The 17,992-nt window shown below is 58.1% G+C and overlaps 1 protein-coding gene across 1 annotated transcript in view; it reads left to right on the top strand.

The window, feature by feature from the left end:
* Positions 1-17,992, top strand: part of LOC124230543 (uncharacterized) — a 48,961-nt gene that overhangs the window by 26,451 nt on the left and 4,518 nt on the right. The window contains exons 4-6 of the mRNA XM_046646701.1: positions 16,922-17,061; positions 17,394-17,454; positions 17,897-17,950. Of these exons, the coding sequence (XP_046502657.1) occupies positions 16,922-17,061; positions 17,394-17,454; positions 17,897-17,950 (255 nt within the window). The remainder of the gene's footprint in view (positions 1-16,921; positions 17,062-17,393; positions 17,455-17,896; positions 17,951-17,992) is intronic.

Below are 17,992 nucleotides of genomic sequence, written 5' to 3'. Positions count from 1 at the left end.
TGTGCGGCCTCCCCAGCTCAAACATCTCCTCCCCTCACAGCTCTCCCCTGGCCATCCTGCTACCTGCCCAGCACCAGCAGCATTAGGCCCACTTCCCTGGGCTCCCACACACCCGCTGCCTGTGCTTCTCCAAATTAGGGACTATGTCTTGCTCATCCTCACACCACAGCATCCAGTGAGGGACTCAGCACCCATGAGGGCATCAGCGAATCTCTCTCGCCTTGAAAGCACAGCTCAGGCATCAGCCTGGGTCGCCATCTTGTAGACCCAACTGTGGGCTCTGGCCATACCCTTGGGGGTCACCAAGAAGAAGGCCTCCTGCAATGAGGCCATCACTCCGGATGAAGCCCCTGGCCTGAAGGCATCTTGGAGCCCTCTCCTCCCTCTGCGCCACCACCAGCCGTCCCCAGGATGCTCCAGGAAGTGCTGTGCATGACACCCGCCCCCACCCGCCACCTCCCAGAGAAGGGACCATTGTGTCCGAAGGGTTAAAGAGGGATGCGAGGAAGGGGCCCTTTAGCCATGATGCCCTCTGACCTTTCATAAATCAGAGGGGCTGGGGGGCGAGGGAGCTGCTTGGCAGGACTTGGTGGGGTGGGGGCTTAGAAGCAGCTGCGCGCGACGTTGACATTGTTCCCACCATTCTGAGTGCAACAAATCCCTCTATTGTGTTCCTGGTTTATCTGGTTCCTCTTGTTTATTAGCAGGGCTCCTTTGGCAGTGCTTCCAGCCCTGGGCGGGTGGAAAGAGTGCTGGCACGCACCGTGGGGGGAGGGGGCCGGGAGGGGGCCGCCGTCAATGCCCGCATTGTCCCCGCGCTTTTTGTTTCTACTGTAATGACATGTTGGAAGAGAGAGAGGAGAAAAAAAAAGACGCGAGTTGGGGAGGGAAGAGGAGGGCAGAGAAGAAAGAGGGAGCAAGGGCCTGGTGTGGATTGATGTCTGGGCCTGGGCGGATGTGCCGGCAGCTGGGCGGCCGGGGGGCTTGGGGGGTGGCGGCACGAGGGGCCATCCAGCCCCCCACCCCAGCCTCTGCTGCCTGGCACCAAGTCCCCCCACCATCCTCCTGCCCTCCTGGGGCAGCTGTGGGGCCGTGTGAGTGGGGCAGGTGCCAGGGTCTGGGGTTCTCATCCTGATATGCCCCTGCCTGGCTGTGCCACCCAAGGCAGGCCACTTAGCCTCTCTGGATCTTGGTGCCCAAGGTCTGTCCTCCCTAGTCCTGGCTCTGTATTTCTGAGCCTAGGGCGGAGTGGGAACTCACACTGGGACAGACAGCCTGGCACTGCCCCCAGAGTGACAGTGCCCAATGCCAGCTTGGCAAGGTGGGCCTCATCTCCCATTCAGGCCTGGTCCAGACAATGGAGGGGCAGTGAGAGGAGCCTGAGCAGGGGAGGGTGGGATCTGGTCCCACCTGGCTGGGCTGGGTCTCTCCCTCATCAGATGGGAGACTCTGGGGCCTTCCAGGTCTGGCCGTCCGGGCTGTATCGAGGGGGCTACTAGGTTGGGGGTAAGAGCTCAGGGCACCTGAACGAGGAGTGAAGCCCCCGTAAGATCTTGGGGCTCGTAGGCTGGTGGGCTGGCAGGCCCTCTGAGGCCATGGGCCTCTCCCTGCCGCTTCCTGTAGGCCTCTCGGTAGCACCAGCCAACAAGCCATCCACCTCTGCTGGCACATCTCCAGTGACACGGAGCTCCCGCTCCACACGCAGCTCGCCCCGTCCTCGCCAGCCCAGACTTTGGGGAAGTTGTTTCTGAAATCTGTGTCCGTATAGCTTCTGCCTTTGCTTCCAGTTCTACCCTCGACCCACATGGAACAAGTTATCCCCCCAAGAATCCGTCTCCTCACCTGTCAAATGGGGATGATAGGCCCTGCCCTCCGGCCACGGAGCGGAAGCCGTTGTGTGGATCCTGTGGAAAGTTCTCCAGGTCCTCCTAGGCTTCAGCTGGGGTTTCTGTCCTTGGGAGAGGGGAGGACCGTTCCTCCTGTGAATAAAGGCAGCCTTTTCTGAGAGCATTGGCTTAGGGCGAAGGGCCAGGCTTTGGTCAGGGTCAGGGCTCAGGCCGTAGGGGGTAAAGGTTCATTCTGGGAGAGGGTGAGGGCGCAGCCTGGGGTCAAGATCAGGGCTCAAGCTCAGACAAGGACAAAGCTTCAGTCTGGGGTCAGGGTCGGGGTTGTCTAGGGTTTGGAATAGGGCTCAGTTTATAGATGGTTTAGTCTGGACTTAGGATATTGGCTCAGGCTGTGACCAGGATAGGTGTTCATTTTTGGAGTCAGGATCAGCATTCAGTCTGTGGCCAAGCTCAAGACTTATAAGCACTCATTTTCGGCTTCGGGTCAGGCCCCTGGCTGGAGTCGGGGCCAGGCCTAGGCTATCACCCAGGTTTGACGGACAGTCTCTAACTAGAGTCAAGGCTCCCTCTGTGGCTGGGCCACGGTCAGGGCTTGACTGTGATGCGGGTCAGGACTCAGTTTGAGGCTTCCTCGTTGACTATTAGGTGACCTAGATTGGGGCCAAACCCCTGAGTATGCATTGTTTGCATCTCGCTCCCTATTGGCCCAGCTCTCCAGGGCAGGCTCGGGTCTCTGGAAGTTGTCACCAGAGCTGAAGCGCCGGGTATGCTAGGAGAGCGCAGCAGAGAAAGAGATGAAGCAGGGGGCACTTCTGTCCAGGGAGCCTGTGGGAGGAGACCACAGTGTGGTGTGTGTGAGGGGGAAGGCTGGGGGTCGTATCTAGGGGAGCAGTTGGCCTCTGGAGGGCAGAATGGCCTGCGGCAGGTGAAATCCTGACTCCTCAGGAATGTGAGAACCAGGTCACTGGCCTCGGGGTTTCCACCAGATTCTTGGGGGTGGTTTGCTGATGTTGAGAAGATGGCCAGGTTGGATGAAGTGGGATGGAGTGAGAGAGGGTGGGAGAGGGTGGGAGAGGGAAGAAAGAGCCATCTCAGGGGCATGTGGTCCTTCCTCCTGTGCAGATATGTCTTGTATGGTGACACGTGAACGTGTGTGTAGACATGGGTGCATGCATGTGTGCTGGGAAGGTGTCAACAGGGACATACTCGTGCCTGTGGGCATGTGCGTGTGGATGCCCCTGTGTCTGGGGCTGTGTTGGTCCCTGCACATGTGTTTGGGGGCACGTGGGCAGGGTCAGGATGGTGGTAGGATGACGTCCTCCCCCTTCTCCATCCCTCCATCCCCACGCCGCTGGGGCCCCTTTCTTAGCCCCCATCCTCTGCATCCCCGAAGGGTCCTGGCCATCCCCACGTGACTGGCATCTGAGTCCTGGATGACCCATCAGCTGGGAGCCTGTGACCCACTGTCTGGTAGCAGGAGACGCTCCAGGAGCACCCTCTCTGGAACAGTCCGTGACCTCTCCAAGGACGTCCGTCCTTAGGAGGCGGTGGAGGAAGGAGACTCTCAGGTTATGGGTCATGGTTATGACCCCTGTGGACCACACACCCTTCCTTCCAGATCACCTGAGCACAGCCTAAAACTGGCACCATTCACAGAAACATTCCCAAGGCACTAGACCAGCCCAAGTCAAAGACAGAGGGGTCCCGTGGGAGGGCAACGGTGGGTGCAGGGTAGGGGCACCAGCCAACGTCAGGCAGTGGTCAGGGAAGGTGGCATCCCCTCGTCACATGGGTGGGGCCCACTGCAGCAGATCCTTGGTGGCCTTTTAAGAAGGTCAGGTGGGATCTGAAGGTTTCCTGCTGCGCCCCACTCCCACTGCCACTGTTCGCTTGGTTCTTTTCTGCTGTCACCATCAGGGGCTAAATGGGGAGATGCCCCTTCCAAGCCTCTCCCCCGTGTACTCTCTGTGCTTGCCGCCTCTTCTTTCTTAGCACCCCCACCCCACCGCTGGGGTTTCTTTCTGGTCTGAGGGTCGCTGCACACTCCCTTACCTCAGGGTCGGGGTCATCGTAGGGTGTCAGCACCAGAAGGGACCCGAGTCCCACGCCTGCACATATGGTCAAGTGTGAGGGCTCCTCAGTGTGTGTCACGCCTGTCCTTTCACTCACAACCATCCGCTGAGCCCTACTGTGTCCCGCGTCCCTGGCGGAGCATCCAGGGCTCAGAGGACAGTCCTCAGGGAGCCCACGGCTTCTGCAGAACAACAGCCAACAGGGAAGGCTGGGCTAGGGGAGAGCCCAGCTGGGGAAAGGCAACCTTGAGCCGAGGTGTGTAGATAAGGAGGTGGCTGGGCAGGCTGTGTATGTGCCTTGGGGGAGTGGCCCAGAACTTGCTGATAAGGAGGGAACTTGGCCACGGGGCTGCCTTTGCCAAGCTCTTCCTCATGGTTTGGTGAGAAGGACTTTGGTTGAAACTGTGTAGTTTTGGGGTTAGACCCAGATGGGTTGAGTCTTGGCTCTGACACTGTCTAGCCCTGTAACCTTGGAGAAGCTCATGAATGTCTCTGAGCCTCAGTTTCGTCATCTATAGGAGAGGATAATGGCTTCTGTCTCCTGGGGCGATGTGAGTCTCGCCTCTCCCATCTGTTAACCTGTGCCGTAAACTGCGCTACTCCAGTGGGCTAAGCATCTGTCTCTGACTTCTTTGATTGAGCATCTTTCTCAGTAAAAATGTGGGGCACACAGTCCCCAAATATGTACAAGTATTCCTCGCTATCAGGATCCCTTGGGCTCCTGAGTTTGGATGGCAAGAATCCAATGCCAGTTTTGGTTATTGAGGCCATTATTGAAATACATTTTGTTCCTCAGTTTTGGATCATGAGAGATATAGGAAAGAATTTCTCAGTACCTATTCAGTTCCTAAGTCAGATCCTGAGGCATAACTTTTTATTTATTTACAAACTATATACGTGTACTTCAGTATTAAACATACACAAAGTCGAAGTTTCAAAATAAGGGGACTGAAAATAAGAATGGAAAGACATGCTAATATTTTCTTTCAGCACCCCACTGTGCTTCTCTTGGGGTGCTCCACACTCAGAAGATTCCTGGGCTGAGACGGGGGGTTTTGCCGGGGAAGGATGCATCCAGAGTGGGTGTCCCAGAGGGTCTGAGGGAACCTCGTCATCGAAGCCATTTGTTGACCAAAAACACGCCTCTCTGTGCACCTGTCCCACCCTCACCTGTGCTGGGTCTGGGGCGCCAAAGACAAGGAGATGCGACATCTGCCTGACAGAAGTCGGTGTGGTCTGTTTATCTTTTGCTATTATTCACACCAGGGTACACAGAAAGAAGACTGTTTTCTTAAAATCTAAAAAGAACTTCCTCGAAAAACTATCTGTGCCTGGTGCCTCCCCCGAACCCCAGTGGTAAACTGTACATAAAATTTTCATCATTTTTTTTTTAAAGATTTTATTTTTTCCTTTTTCTTCCCAAAGCCCCCCAGTACATAGTTGTGTATTCTTCGTTGTGGGTTCTTCTAGTTGTGGCATGTGGGACGCTGCCTCAGCGTGGTCTGATGAGCAGTGCCATATCCGCGCCCAGGATTCGAACTAACGAAACACTGGGCCACCCGCAGCGGAGCGCGCGAACTTAACCACTCGGCCACGGGGCCAGCCCCAAAATTTTCATCATTTTTAACTGTACAGTTCACTGCCATTAAGGACATTCATAGTTTGTGCAGCCATCACCACCATCCATTTCCAGAACTTTTCCGTCATCTCAAACGGAAACTCTGCTCCCATTAGACACTAGCTTCCCTGCTCCCTCCCGCAGCCCCTGGTGAGCACTGTTCTGTTTTCTGTCTCTATGGAGCTGACTACTATAGGTGCCTTATATGAGTGGAATCATACACTGTTTTCCCTTTGTGTCTGGCTCCTTTCACTGAACATAATGTCCTCAAGGTTCCTCTGGGTTGTAGCACATGTCAGAAGCTCCTTCCTTTTTAAGGCTGAATGATATTCCATTAAATGTATGTACCACATTGTGTTTATCCGTTCATTTGTCAATTGACACTTGGGTCGTTTCCACCTTTTGGACATTGAGAATAATGCTGCTGTGAACACAGGTGTACAAATACCTGTTCGAGTCCCCGCTTTCAATTCTTAGCACCTTTTATAGAGAGAAATCTTTGGCAAGTTTTCCCATGGTTTTGGGGTCTAGCGATCATAGTTTCATAAATTACAGCATGCTGTAAGGACTGTCTTGGGTGATGTGCGAGCACGAGACAACATTACAGGGCTGCAGGAAGGCAGGTGAAAGGACACATGAGGGATGACCGGCACTTAGCAGCTGACTCCGGATTCGCCAGGCCCACTAGGTGGAGGGGGGAGGGAAGGTGGTGTGTCTGAGCAGGTGAGTTGATCCGGCTGGAGAATAAGGTGTGGAGGAGGCTGGGAGCAGGGGTGCAGAGAGGGCGGCAGGGACCAGACTGAAGGGCATGATTGACACTGCTGAGGAGTCTGGGTTTCTCCTGGAGGGAAGATTCTTGGATAAGCCTGAGAGGGGGCCTAGGTAAGGCTTGCTCTACTCTGGGGTCTGGCTCCACTGCTGGTGCCACATTGAACCTGGGGAGGCTGGGTGGAGATGAGGCCTCCACCTCACAGTGGGTTTCTCCTTCTTGGTGTCTCCCTGCCTCCAGCAGGTCCAAGAGGCCTGGTGTCCTTTCTGGTCCTTCTAGCCACCTGAGAGGCCTTTCTCCAGGCCACTTGGCCTCTTCATACATTTGACATTTCAAGGCTTAGCTGGATCAGGTCTCCCAAGAAGCATTCCATATGTGATCCTGTCACTGAAGACACACATGCACGCACACCCGTTCACACACTCGCTCACATGCATTCACACACACGCTCACACTCATATGCATTCATGTGTGCACTTGCACACAACCACAACTCACACACGTGCACAACTCACTCATATGCAGGCACACTCTCACAACACCTACTCATGCACGCAATCACACGTGCACACACTCACACACACACAGTCACACACACACATCCACATCCCCGTCCCCTACTTCTCCCATCTCCCTCATTTCCAGACTTCTCTGTTGGGGGCCAGAACTAACATACACTGAGAACCTACGGGGTGTCAGCCAATGGGTTTGGCTCTCCCCATGTTTTCTCATGACAGTCGTCCTGGGTAGATATGGTCACCTGGTTGTACACATGCACAAACTGAGCCTCGGGGCTGACGGTCTCACAGGAGCTGGTAGGGCCAGGACCTGAATACAGGGTCCCAAGGCCCCAACTCTGCACCCTCCTTTTGGCACTTTTCATGGCCAGCTCAGTGTTTTTTCTGTTATAAACTCACTTCGTCAAGTTGACAAGACCCCCAGGGCCAGGACCATGTTTTCTCCTTCTCCTGTGTCTGCTACATGGGCTGGAACTCTGAAGATGCCCAGGGAATTCTCTGAAAACACCCATTCTGAATTCCCACGTCGGACAGCTGGTCTTAGGAGCCGTGGTTGTGTCCTTGTGCTGTTCCCTCTGCCTGGAATGTGCCCCCGTCCCACTCTCAGACCCACCTCTCAGGGCCCAGCTCTGGGGGAGACCCCCCCCCCGAACATCCCCATCCTCCGTATGTGTCCCTCAGTTTGGACCTCCCCTCTCCTTGGGCCTCTTTCGTGATGGCTGTCTGTTTACACATCTGTTTCCCCCATGCAACTAGGAGCTCCCTGGGGACAGGGCTGTCTCTGGTTCATCTTTGAGAGCCTGGGGTGCTCCTGGGGCCCACACAGAACAGATTCCTGGAGAATGAGCCTTGAATGGAAGCACCACGTAGAATCCTGAACCTTCTCGGTGCATGCCTCTGGTTCAATTCCCTGACCAAGGGGCTCTCCTGCCAGCTCCTGGGGGAAGTCTTCCGTGGGGAACTCCCTTCGGGTCCCTGTGCCCGAATCTCCCATCGCCCCCTGGGCACGCTGTTCTTCAGATGCTGTGTGGTGGGGAGGAGGCGGGGCTTGGTTGGTGCCCTTGTCCATCCTGCTGGGCACTGAAGCCCTGAGTGGGCAGCTTTGGGGCAGAGCCACCAGCTTCCTTCTCTCTCCTTCATGCCTGGGGCAGCTGGCTGGGTTGACCTTGGGGACCCAGGGCCCCTTCCTTTCCAGCATGGCCGAGGCAGTAGGTACAGACGAAAGAGTCCAGGAGAGCTGGGACCAGCCCTTTCTCTGTTGCATGCCAGTGGTCACTCTACTGTAGTCACGCCGCCTCTCTGGGCCTCAGTTTCCCTTTCTGAAACACCAGGGGATTGGTCTTCCTGACCCCAGGGCCCTCGCCAGCTGTGCCCTTCTGTGACTGTGGGATTCTGAGAGCAGAGGCGGGAAGACAAGATGGCCCCTCTCTCCCCACCACCTCTCCCTGTCCCCCAGGGTCACCCCAAAGCCGCCCCCTCCCCCGGCTCCCTGGAACTTCCCTGCAGCTGCAGGCCTGCTGAGACAATTGGGTGTTTTAGAGAAATACATTTTTGGGCTAATTTGCCATGCATAAGTGTTTCTCTTACCCTTTAAAGGCAGAGAACAAAGAGGCCTTTCTGTCCCCCCGCAGGCTGCTGGGGAGGGGACCGCAGCTGTACAGGGCCCGCGACCCTCCTCCCTCCCTCATCCCTGCGAGCTCCCCACCACGCCGCCCACCGCCCCCCAGGAGAGACAGCCTGGACTTTCCCAGCCTCCACCAGCCCCCTGCCCCCGCTGCCTCCGAGGCCCTTCTGGCCCTGCCCCGCCCAAGCCCCTACCCTCCCACCAGCTGCCCCAGGCAAGAGGGAAAGTGTGCGTGGGTGGGAGGATGGATGGGGAGGGGGCATGCCGGGAGAGAGCAGCTTTCCACGTGGCTCCCCGGGGTGTGATGGCGGCTGGGCCGGGTGTGTGTCAGAGTTCCTGCGGCTTGTGCGGTGGTGGGTCATGGGGTGCGGGATGGTGCCAGTCATCAGGTGAATCACCAGTGTCTAGGGGGCATACGGCAGTCACTCCCTTCATTCATTCATTCAATCATTTGTTCATTCATTCAACTAATCTCTGCTGAGTTCCCACCAGGTGCAGGTCTGAGGGCACACCTGTCCTGGAGGGATGGAGAGGCGCCGGTGAGTGCAGGAAAGCACACTGAGCTCACACACTTCTTAGAGAAGGCACCTATGGGAGGGGCTTCATGAGCAAAGGTGCAGTGGCATGAAAAGTAGGTGTGTCCTCCTGCCTGGGGCTGGGGGCTTTGTGCATAATGGAGGGCGGGGTGGGGGGGGGGGGCGCGTCGAGAGCAGCTTCCCTTGCTGGTGGCAGTGGTCCTGAAGCTGGTGGATTCTGCAGCGCGCCCTCCCATGCTCACCCTCCGCACCTTCACTCAGGCCGGCGTTCTTCCGCCTGGAACTCCCTCCTCTCACTCCTGGCAGTTCTGAGGCCACACCTCCCCTCTCCTGCTCCTGACCCTCCTCCACTGGGGCTTGATGCCTCAGCTGTCCTTGTCTGTCTCCCTGGCACACTCAGAGGCAGCTGCATGTGTGCGCACACACGTACACACAGCAGGCTGCGAGCTGCTCTCTCCCCGTCTGCACCCTCCTCCATCTTCAAGAGCTCATTGAGGGCAGGGGCCTTGGGTGTCTTCCCAGCACCCATCGCAGGGTGCGTGGACAGACCTCTGGGCTCAGGAAAGGAGCAAGGAAGACTGGGCGCCTGTCCTCTATACTTAGGACAGCAGCGGCTGATGGGGATCGAGCGCTGACTGCATGCGAGACACTGTGGCGACGTCTGTCAACTTGCTCAATCAAACAACTTTCTGAGTAGGTGCTGTTGCCTACCACTGCTTTACAGAGGGGAAACTGAGATACCGAGAGGGAGGAGGAGTCATCAGAGGCCAGGCTCTCAACCATTATGTCTGTATCTCCTGAGAGCCGCCGCTCCCTGGAGCCCTCTGGGATGGACTGGCCGCACTGGGCTGTCCTTGGGACATCCTGCAGCCTGCTCTGCTTGGTCTGTCCCTGCGCCCTGACTCTGCCCCACGTGCGTGTGAGAAATGGTGAGACACTGAGGTTGAGTTGCAAGAGGTTGCCCCGTGAGAGCCGTGAGGGGCTTAAGGAACTTAGAAAGCAGGGCTAGTGGGGGGTGGGGGTCCGGGGGTCGACATCTTTCCTGCTGCACCGCACTGCCTCAGGGTGGGGACAGCCTTTGGTGCTGGGATTTCAGGGCCCACAAGGGATCCAGAGCCCCTTCTGACAAGCCCACATGGTCCCGCTATGGTCAACACACCCGATGACACAAATGACACCTCCCTGTGCTCCCAGTGTTGGCGCAGGTGACTGATCCGGGGCTTCATGACCCTCCGTGTGCATGTGTGTATGCACACACACACATGCACACTCATGCATCTGTCTCTGGGTATGCCTGTGTGTGGGTCGGCCTGTGTATATCGGTCTCACAGTGTGCTCGGGAGATGCAGGAGAAGGCAGAGACGGAGAGAGGACAGTGGCCAGGCAGCCACACTCATCTGCTGCATGGGACAGGAAGGTCGGGTTAGCCATCTACCCCCTGCACACTCGTGCACAGACACACCCTCTGAAGGTTGGGGTGAGACAGGCACAGAACGGGATGTGGCTGTTTGCCCTGGAGGCTCAAGGGGGATCCCCCTGCTGTGATGGGCAGGTGGCTCTGGACCTGTCTCAACAGGGACTCTGAGACTTGCCAAAGGCCTGCAAGTCCCCATGCTCCATCACGGCCCGTTGACGGGCACTCGTGGATGCTGACTGTGGGCCTGTCCTGTGGGCAGCGCCGGGGTGGGCGGCGAGGCCTCTGCCCTCTCAGAGGAATCCATAGTCCGAGAGAAAAGAGCACCCAGAGAAATGGAGTTCAGGGATGTGAGGCACCAGCATGTGTCGGGGGAGGGGGGAGGCCACTGAGGAAGGGGTGTTGCCCACCCACCGAAGGCTGGGAGGTTAGGGAAGGAGACTGGAAGGTTAGAGACTGAGGGGGAGGGGGAGGGGTCAAAATTCACAGAATCCTAGAATTCGAGAGGTAGGAGGTCCTTGGAGATTACCTAGTTCAAGTCTAGTTTATACAGAAGGGGAAACTGAGGCCCAAGGAGAAGGGATGACTTGCCCAAGACAGTGGTGGAGTCAATTCAAGTTCATTCAACAAGCAGTGTAATTCCTCAAAGCATGCACAAGGCAGAGGGACGAGGAGGTAATGGAAGACTATTATCTGGGCAAGACCTCTTGGTGGATGTAGCATCTGGGTTGGGCTTCGAAGGATGAAGAGGAGTTCAAAAGGCTGAACAGGAATGGAGGGATGAGTTTTCAAGTAGCCTGGGTGGTTTGAGTTGGTTCCTGTTTTTGCTGTCCCTGAGGGCAGCCACCAGTCTGTCCTCCGTTAACACTCCATCCCCTCGGAGACAAGCAGGCTGGGGACGGCAAGAGGGTTTTGGTGTGTCTCTGTCCTGAGGCGGGGGAATGGCCCCAGCCTCTCCAAAACCCCAGTTCAGTCCTGGTTGCGGGGCCTCGATTCAACGCCGTTCCATTCAGTCAAAGAACATTTATTGGGCACTGGCTATAAAGTAAGCCTTACAGGGTGGGGAGGATTTCAAGAGGCAGAGATGAGGGAAGGGCGGCCCAGGGAAGGGAACAGCACGAGCAGAGGTGTGGCTGCTGGGAAGCAAGGACTATTCAACAAGTATCGTCTATTTTTGCGTGGCTGGAGCAGAGGGGCATGAAGGGAGCAGTTCAGGCTGCAGCTGGAAAGATCGGCTGGTGCTGGGCTGGACGGCCCCGGGGAGGAGTTTGGGCTGTAATCCATGGCAAGCAGGAGATGCTCATGGATTTGAGCAAGAGCGGGTCCCCCAAGAGCCCAGGATTAGGCTGGGAGCTTGACTCCAGAAGCCTCCAGGGGAGCCAGGAGGTGTGACCCCTGAACAGTGGTGTGCTGGGAAGTGCTTAACAACCAGCTCTGTCAGGGCAGGGGGTGCCCATAGAGGGACAGATCGATAATTTTCACCATGTAAAAACTCTCACCAGGGCCAATTTCAAGCTTCTAAAGTGACATCAACAGGCTTGGAAAATTCCAGAAAATTTAGCAATTGGCTCTCACGAGCTGGTATGACCTGACTCCAGCACCCTGGGTTATAAGCTGTAGTTTCCAATGCTCAACCCTCCTTCTCTCCCGGTTCACTCTCAGGGGGACCTGCAAATGGGAGCCCAAGGACGGAACAGTGCCCGAGGGGAACCACTCTGTGGTTCGTCCTGGCTCAGGGGCTCTGCTGCGGTCTGAGACCCCAGGCCCTGTGGGTCTGAGCCTTGGCTCAGCTGCTCATGTGCTGGGTGAGTCAGGCCAACCCTCACCACTCTGGGCTGGGGTGATTTGTGGGATCACTCCTGGGATGAGAAGAGGATGCCGTGGGGAAGTGGGGGTGGGGACAGTATTGGACTGGGCAGGCCTGGGGAGGTGGGCGTCAGTTCCCCAGCTCATTCACCTGACACCTTCATCAGATCACCAGTAGGGGGTGGGGCAGGCCAGGTCCTGTGAAGTGAGGAGCCTGGGGACAGGGTGAGGGGCAGGGAGAGCCACATGGCGGGTCCTGGGCCACAGAACACCAGCACCTCAGACTCTGCCAATGGAAAGGTGGGTTTGTGGGCCTTGATACATGTTGGTCCCTCAGCCTGGTGCTGCCCCCTCCCTCTCTATCACTTGAAAACTCCTACTCATCCGTCAGGCCTCAGCCCCAGCACACCTCTTCCAAGAAGCAGGGCTAAGAGCGCGAGTTTGGGCCTCATCAGACCTGTGAGACCCTGGACAGTCTGCTTAGTCTTTCTCAGCCTCACCCATAAAATGGGGACAATGGTACTCTGTAGCTTGCAGGCTGGTTGCGAGCATTACACGAGATGCACTTGGCGCAGAGGGCCCGACCACTGACAACTGGGACACGATTATTACTGCTTGGTTACCCCCCTCCCCTCATGTTCCCCCAAGGTAGGCTTGGCCCTTTGAATCTCCCCATGCCTAGTGGGTACCCCTTCTATCAGCTGTAGTTATGGGCACGTCTGTCTGTCCCACAGGACAGCGAGCCCCTGAGGTGGGGATTGGGTCTGCTTCTCCTCCGGGGCCCCAGCGCGCAGCACCTAACGCTGTGTTTTGGGTGTGGGACTGACCCTGGACAGGTCCTTGGCCTCAGCCCTGACACCGACCCACGCGGTGTCCTGGCCAAGCAGCTGCTCCTCACCGATCCTCTGCTTTGTCACGTGTGACCTGGGTGATCTCTGAGGTTGCTTCCAGCCCAAAAATGTTGTGAGTCCATGTTCCAAACCCGAGTCATCATCCTGCCCGAAGGCCAGCCCCCACCCGCTTCCCAGCCCCATCAATGGCTCCACTGTTCCCCAGCGACCCAGGCGTGAAACCTCGGAGTCATTTTTGACTCATCCGCCCCTTCATCCCCCCGCAGCTAATCATCAGCCACCGCAGGTTTTCCTTCAAAGCATCGCTCACGTCCGACGTCCCCTCCCCGGTATCCTAGGCCCCTCTGCCTGAAGTCTGGGTGATTTGCCGACTTTCTGACTGGCCAGTGTCGCCTGTCTTTCCGCTGTCACGTTCCTCCTAGAGACACAAGGCTGTCAGCCGGCGGGGGCTGCGCTGCCCCGAATCTGTCAGCACGGAGCTGAGCTGAGCTGCTCCTCAGGCCGAGGGTCCCGGGAGACTGGGGGCTCAGTGGAGGACAGGGTGCAGCACGGTGATCAGCGACCCTTCTCAGCTCTTCCAGCACCCCGCCCACCTTCACACGCACGTTCTCGTATACTCCACGCGCACACCTGCTCAGTCACCTCTTTTAAACTCTGCTATTCCTTAGTCCCAGAGCTGAGCGTGGATGATTGAGACCCAGACCCTGCCCACACGAAGCTCACACACTTCCCGGGGCCTGAGTAGGATGGCGCACGCCCAACACACTGTGCACCGGGCGCCGCTCACTCTGCCCGGGGTCGGGACGCTGCACAGAGAGAGCTGATGGCGGCTCCAAGACTGAGGCCCTCTATGCAAGAAGGGTGTTTCAGGGCGCAAGCAGCCTGTCCGTGGAGTTGTAAGAGGGGCTGGGAGGCATTTGGCGTGGTCAGTGCTGGGAGGGGCGAGGCTGAGAAGGGCTGGATGGGCCGGGGCCCCGCTGGTCAGAGATGAGCAACCTCAGGGACCCCTTTTGCCATCTGTAATTCATGTGCCCCGAATGGAGCTCACTCCCCCAGCCTGGAAGGCAATTCTCTGTAAAAATCAAAGTGATACTCCGTGGGCACAGCACTTCTCAGTTTACACCGTCCTTCCCTAGTTCCTTGTCTTTCTTTACCAGCCCGTGAGGTGGGACTGGGCAGGCTTCTCGCTCCTGTCCTATAGATGAGGGAGCTGAGGCCCATGGACGGGAAGGGACTTGCCCAGGGTGACCAGTTAGTCCTTGGCAGGGCCAGGCCTGGCGTCTCCCTGGCCCTGGATCCCAGAGTCTAGAGGCTGCTTGGGAGAGAGGGGAGAGGGAAGGGCCCAAGCTCTGGTGTCCGAGGTCCTCCTGGGGAGGGGCTGGCTCTGTGGGAACAGATGGGGCGACAGGCCCAGCTTCTGAGAGCCTGAGACCAAGGATGGTGCCCCCCGGGTCTCACCAAGGCTGACCACGCTGGGCTGCCAGGGCCTCCCTGGGGCAGGGGTCTGGCCCGAGGGAACGGGGGGGACTCGGTGGCGGATCTGTGTTTCCACTTGATTTCCTCAGTTATTTTCCAAGAGCCGTGGCAGGATCCCCAGGGGCGGGGAGGAGGCAGGAGGCCACCGGAAGGCGCCAGGGCCCCATGTGACTCCCCTGACTGACGACAGTGCCTCGTGGAAGGGCCTCGAGGCTTCCGTCCTGCTCTCGCCCAGCCAGCGTGTGACGTGGACCAGGGCACTGGGCCCGCACTGGGTGACTTCCCGCGTGACCGCGCTGTCTCCAGTGCACTTTCCAGTGGGCCCAGCCCCTGGGACTGTGAGGTGAGAGGCCTGTGACCCCCACCTGACCCCCTTCCAGCACCCTCCTGGGGGCAGGAACCTGGGCCAAACCCCGGGCAGGGCAGGGGCGCCCCAGAACCCTGGGGCTTCATCAGGTTGCCTCCCCAGTTCTCCCAGTTACCCTCCCACCTCTCCAGCCGCCCCGCTCAGCTCGTCGCCAGTTTCCCTTCCTCCTCCTCTGCCCCCGCCTTGCCGTTTCGAGCCTGCTGCCTTGCCCCCGGCCATCATCCTTCCCCTGACTCCCCCAGGCCTGGCCACGCTGGGCTTGCTGTCCCTGCTGGTCATCTTCCCTGCCTTCCTGGGCTGCCCACGCCCTGGCCACTGGGCCTCAGGCCTGGCCTCTCCCCCCCTTTCGTTCTCCCCTGCATCTCAGTCCTGTTTTCGCCTTCTCAGACCTGTTGTGGGTGGAGGGGGTCAGTCACTCCTGGCTTTAGAATCTGCTTGGCCACCTCCTGGCTGTGTGGTGGCGGCCCTTCTCTGGGCTCCAGTGCTGGATCTAAGGAGACAGAGGTGCCTGGCACAGGATGGGGCTGGGGGAGGCCATGGAAGTGCTCAAAGGAGCCAGGCCCCTCTCTGAGTTAGAATCCCAGCTCTGACACCAGCTGTGCAACCCTGGACGATGATGACATCTCTCTGAGCCTCAGTTTCCTCCTCTGTAAAATGGGTATAATGATAGTTCCTTCCCCTTGGGATGGAATGAACCACTCCCAGGGGAGGGAGTCTCAACCTGGCCTGGGGTCCAGGGGGGCTTCCTAGAGGGGCCTGTGCTGCGTAGCTCTGAGCTGTGAGTCAGGATCAGCCAGCAAAGACACGCGGAGCCTGCCCCAGGAAGAGGCATCGTCCCCAGGTGGGGTTCACCTCAGGGTCTCCCCTTCAGCTGCCCGGAACCCCAGCCTTTGTGCACCGCCCCGGGGCAAGTTTGCTCTTTAGGAACCTGCCCAATCCTAAAGGAACAAGGGCCCCTATTCTTAGCACATGGAAGGTGTTGGGTCAACACTGATTCAAAGAACGACTGGACCATATGATGGGAAGGTGGGCGGCCTTAGGGGGAGTAGCCTCGAGGGGTGGGAGCATGCAGTGGTGGGGGGCTGTGGCAGAAGTCCTGGTAGGTCCCCAGCTCTCGCCCTTGACCTCCTACAGTTTATGCCCCACACGGCAGCCAGAGAGTCCTTGCTGAAGTGGAGCTCAGACCACAGCACCCCCTGCTCACAGCTCCTATGGCCCCTCACAACTCGTTTCCTCCGGCATTCCCAAGTTGTCTGATCCCCTTTCTCTGGTCTCCCCTCGCTCAGCTCCAGCCACTCTGGCCTCCTGGCTGTTCCTAGACTCCCTGGCACATTCCCCCTCAGGGCCTTTGCACGTGCTGCTCCCACTGCCTGGAACATTCTCCCCTCAGATAGTCTTCCTCTGTTCATTCTGATCTTTGTCAAATGGCACACCCTTGCAGGGGCCCTCCCTGGCCCCTGTCTCTAATGTAACATCCCTCTGTCACACTCTCCCTTTACCCTGCTTTGTCTGTGCCACAGGCGATGACCACCTGACATTAGCTTGGAAATTTACTTGTCCATCTCCCTGACAAGAACATCTGCTCCCTGAGGACAGGAGTGTGTGTTTTGTCCACTGCTGTTGCCCCAGAACTGGGATGGTGCTGGGCACATGGCCAGTGCTCAACTCGTATTTGTGGAAGAAAGGAAGATGGAAGGAGAGACCTCTTTCTTCTGCTAATAAGAGCAATCTACAGCCTTCTATCCATGGGGTGCCTCCCACGCGTGGCCCTTGGTTAGGGGCTTTTAGAACAGTGACCTCAGCAGAGTGGACAGCAGCTCACTTGAGCTAGACGGGTCCGGAGGTAGCCATGGTCGTTAAGGGAGCGTATGTGAAGCGCCCAGAGTACAGTGGCTCCTTTTAGTGTCATTTGCCTAATTATCAGATGTGGTCTCATGGAGCCTGAGAAGCAGGGCTGGTGGGTAGAAGGTGGGGGAAGGGGCGAGAGCTGGGTGGAGATGAAAGAGATTTAATTAAATTTTAGGAAAAACTTCCTAGCAGGCAGAACTGTGCAAAGACGGAAGGGACTTCCTCAGGAGGAAATACGCTCCCTGTCTGCAAAAGGAGGCAAGTGGCGTCCGCAGCCGGAACGGGGACCAGCCCTAGGACCTGAAGCCATAAGATGTAAGGATTCAGGGCGGTTCCCTTAAGCTTGGGGTGAGCCAGGCCCTGGAGCTCGGAGCAAGCGGGGGTCACATGTCTGGCCAGGCCCGGGCAGCAGAAGCCATGGCTCCAGTCCCCGGGTCCACGGGCTGCTGGGGTTTGGCCAAGCGGCCATGTTGGGACTCTGGTCGCGTCAACTGCAGACCAGGCCTGGGAGACAGGAAATCACCCCTCGCAGGGCCCGAAAGGCCCCCAAGTGGGTCCTCACTCCCTGCCCACCTCCCACGGCGGCCTCCGGCCCCTGCGCCCGCGCCCATGGGGTTAACTCTCTCCCTGTCTCTCTCTGCTCCAAGTTGTTTTCCAAGCGAGGTGGAGAATGGTTCTCTTGTTACCAACATGGCTTCTGGGCATTGGGTAATGCGCTCCCTCTTCCCCCTGCCCCGCGCCACAAAGGGACCTTTTGTTCCTCTCCCTGCCCCTCTCTCTCGGGCTCTTCCCCGGCCCCCCACCCACCCCATCTCCCTCCTCCCTGCGCCTCCCGCCCCACGCTGCACCCCTGGGCTGCGAGGAGTGACCGTGGCCTGGCCGTGGCGCCCTCCCTCTCCCCGGGCGCCCTGGGAGGAGCAGGGGCCTTGTGTCCGCGGCGGCCATTTTGAGAGTGGCCTTTCCAGGCAGAACCTTGGCTTCTGGGAGGCCGCAGTGGGGGGTCGCTGGGGCTCTACATGGGTCCTGTGGGTACCTCTTGTCCTCCAGGGAGAGGGGGCACCCTTCCCCCTCTAGCTCCCGTGCTGGTGCGGCCTCCCCACACTGAAGCAAGACTCCTTCCCATCCACCATCTCACTTGACCCTACGGCAGCCCCGGGGCGGCAGTGACACCCATCTTCTGGAGGTGGACACTGAGGCTCAGTGGGTAAGTGTCCATCTGTCCCGATGGCTCATTGAGCAGGTGCTG

The sequence above is a fragment of the Equus quagga genome, chromosome 19 (assembly GCF_021613505.1).
Source record: "Equus quagga isolate Etosha38 chromosome 19, UCLA_HA_Equagga_1.0, whole genome shotgun sequence".
Classification (NCBI taxonomy): Eukaryota; Metazoa; Chordata; class Mammalia; order Perissodactyla; family Equidae; genus Equus; species Equus quagga.
The sequence above is the reverse complement of the archived record's forward strand: the minus strand, read 5'-3'. Positions and strand labels throughout refer to the sequence as shown.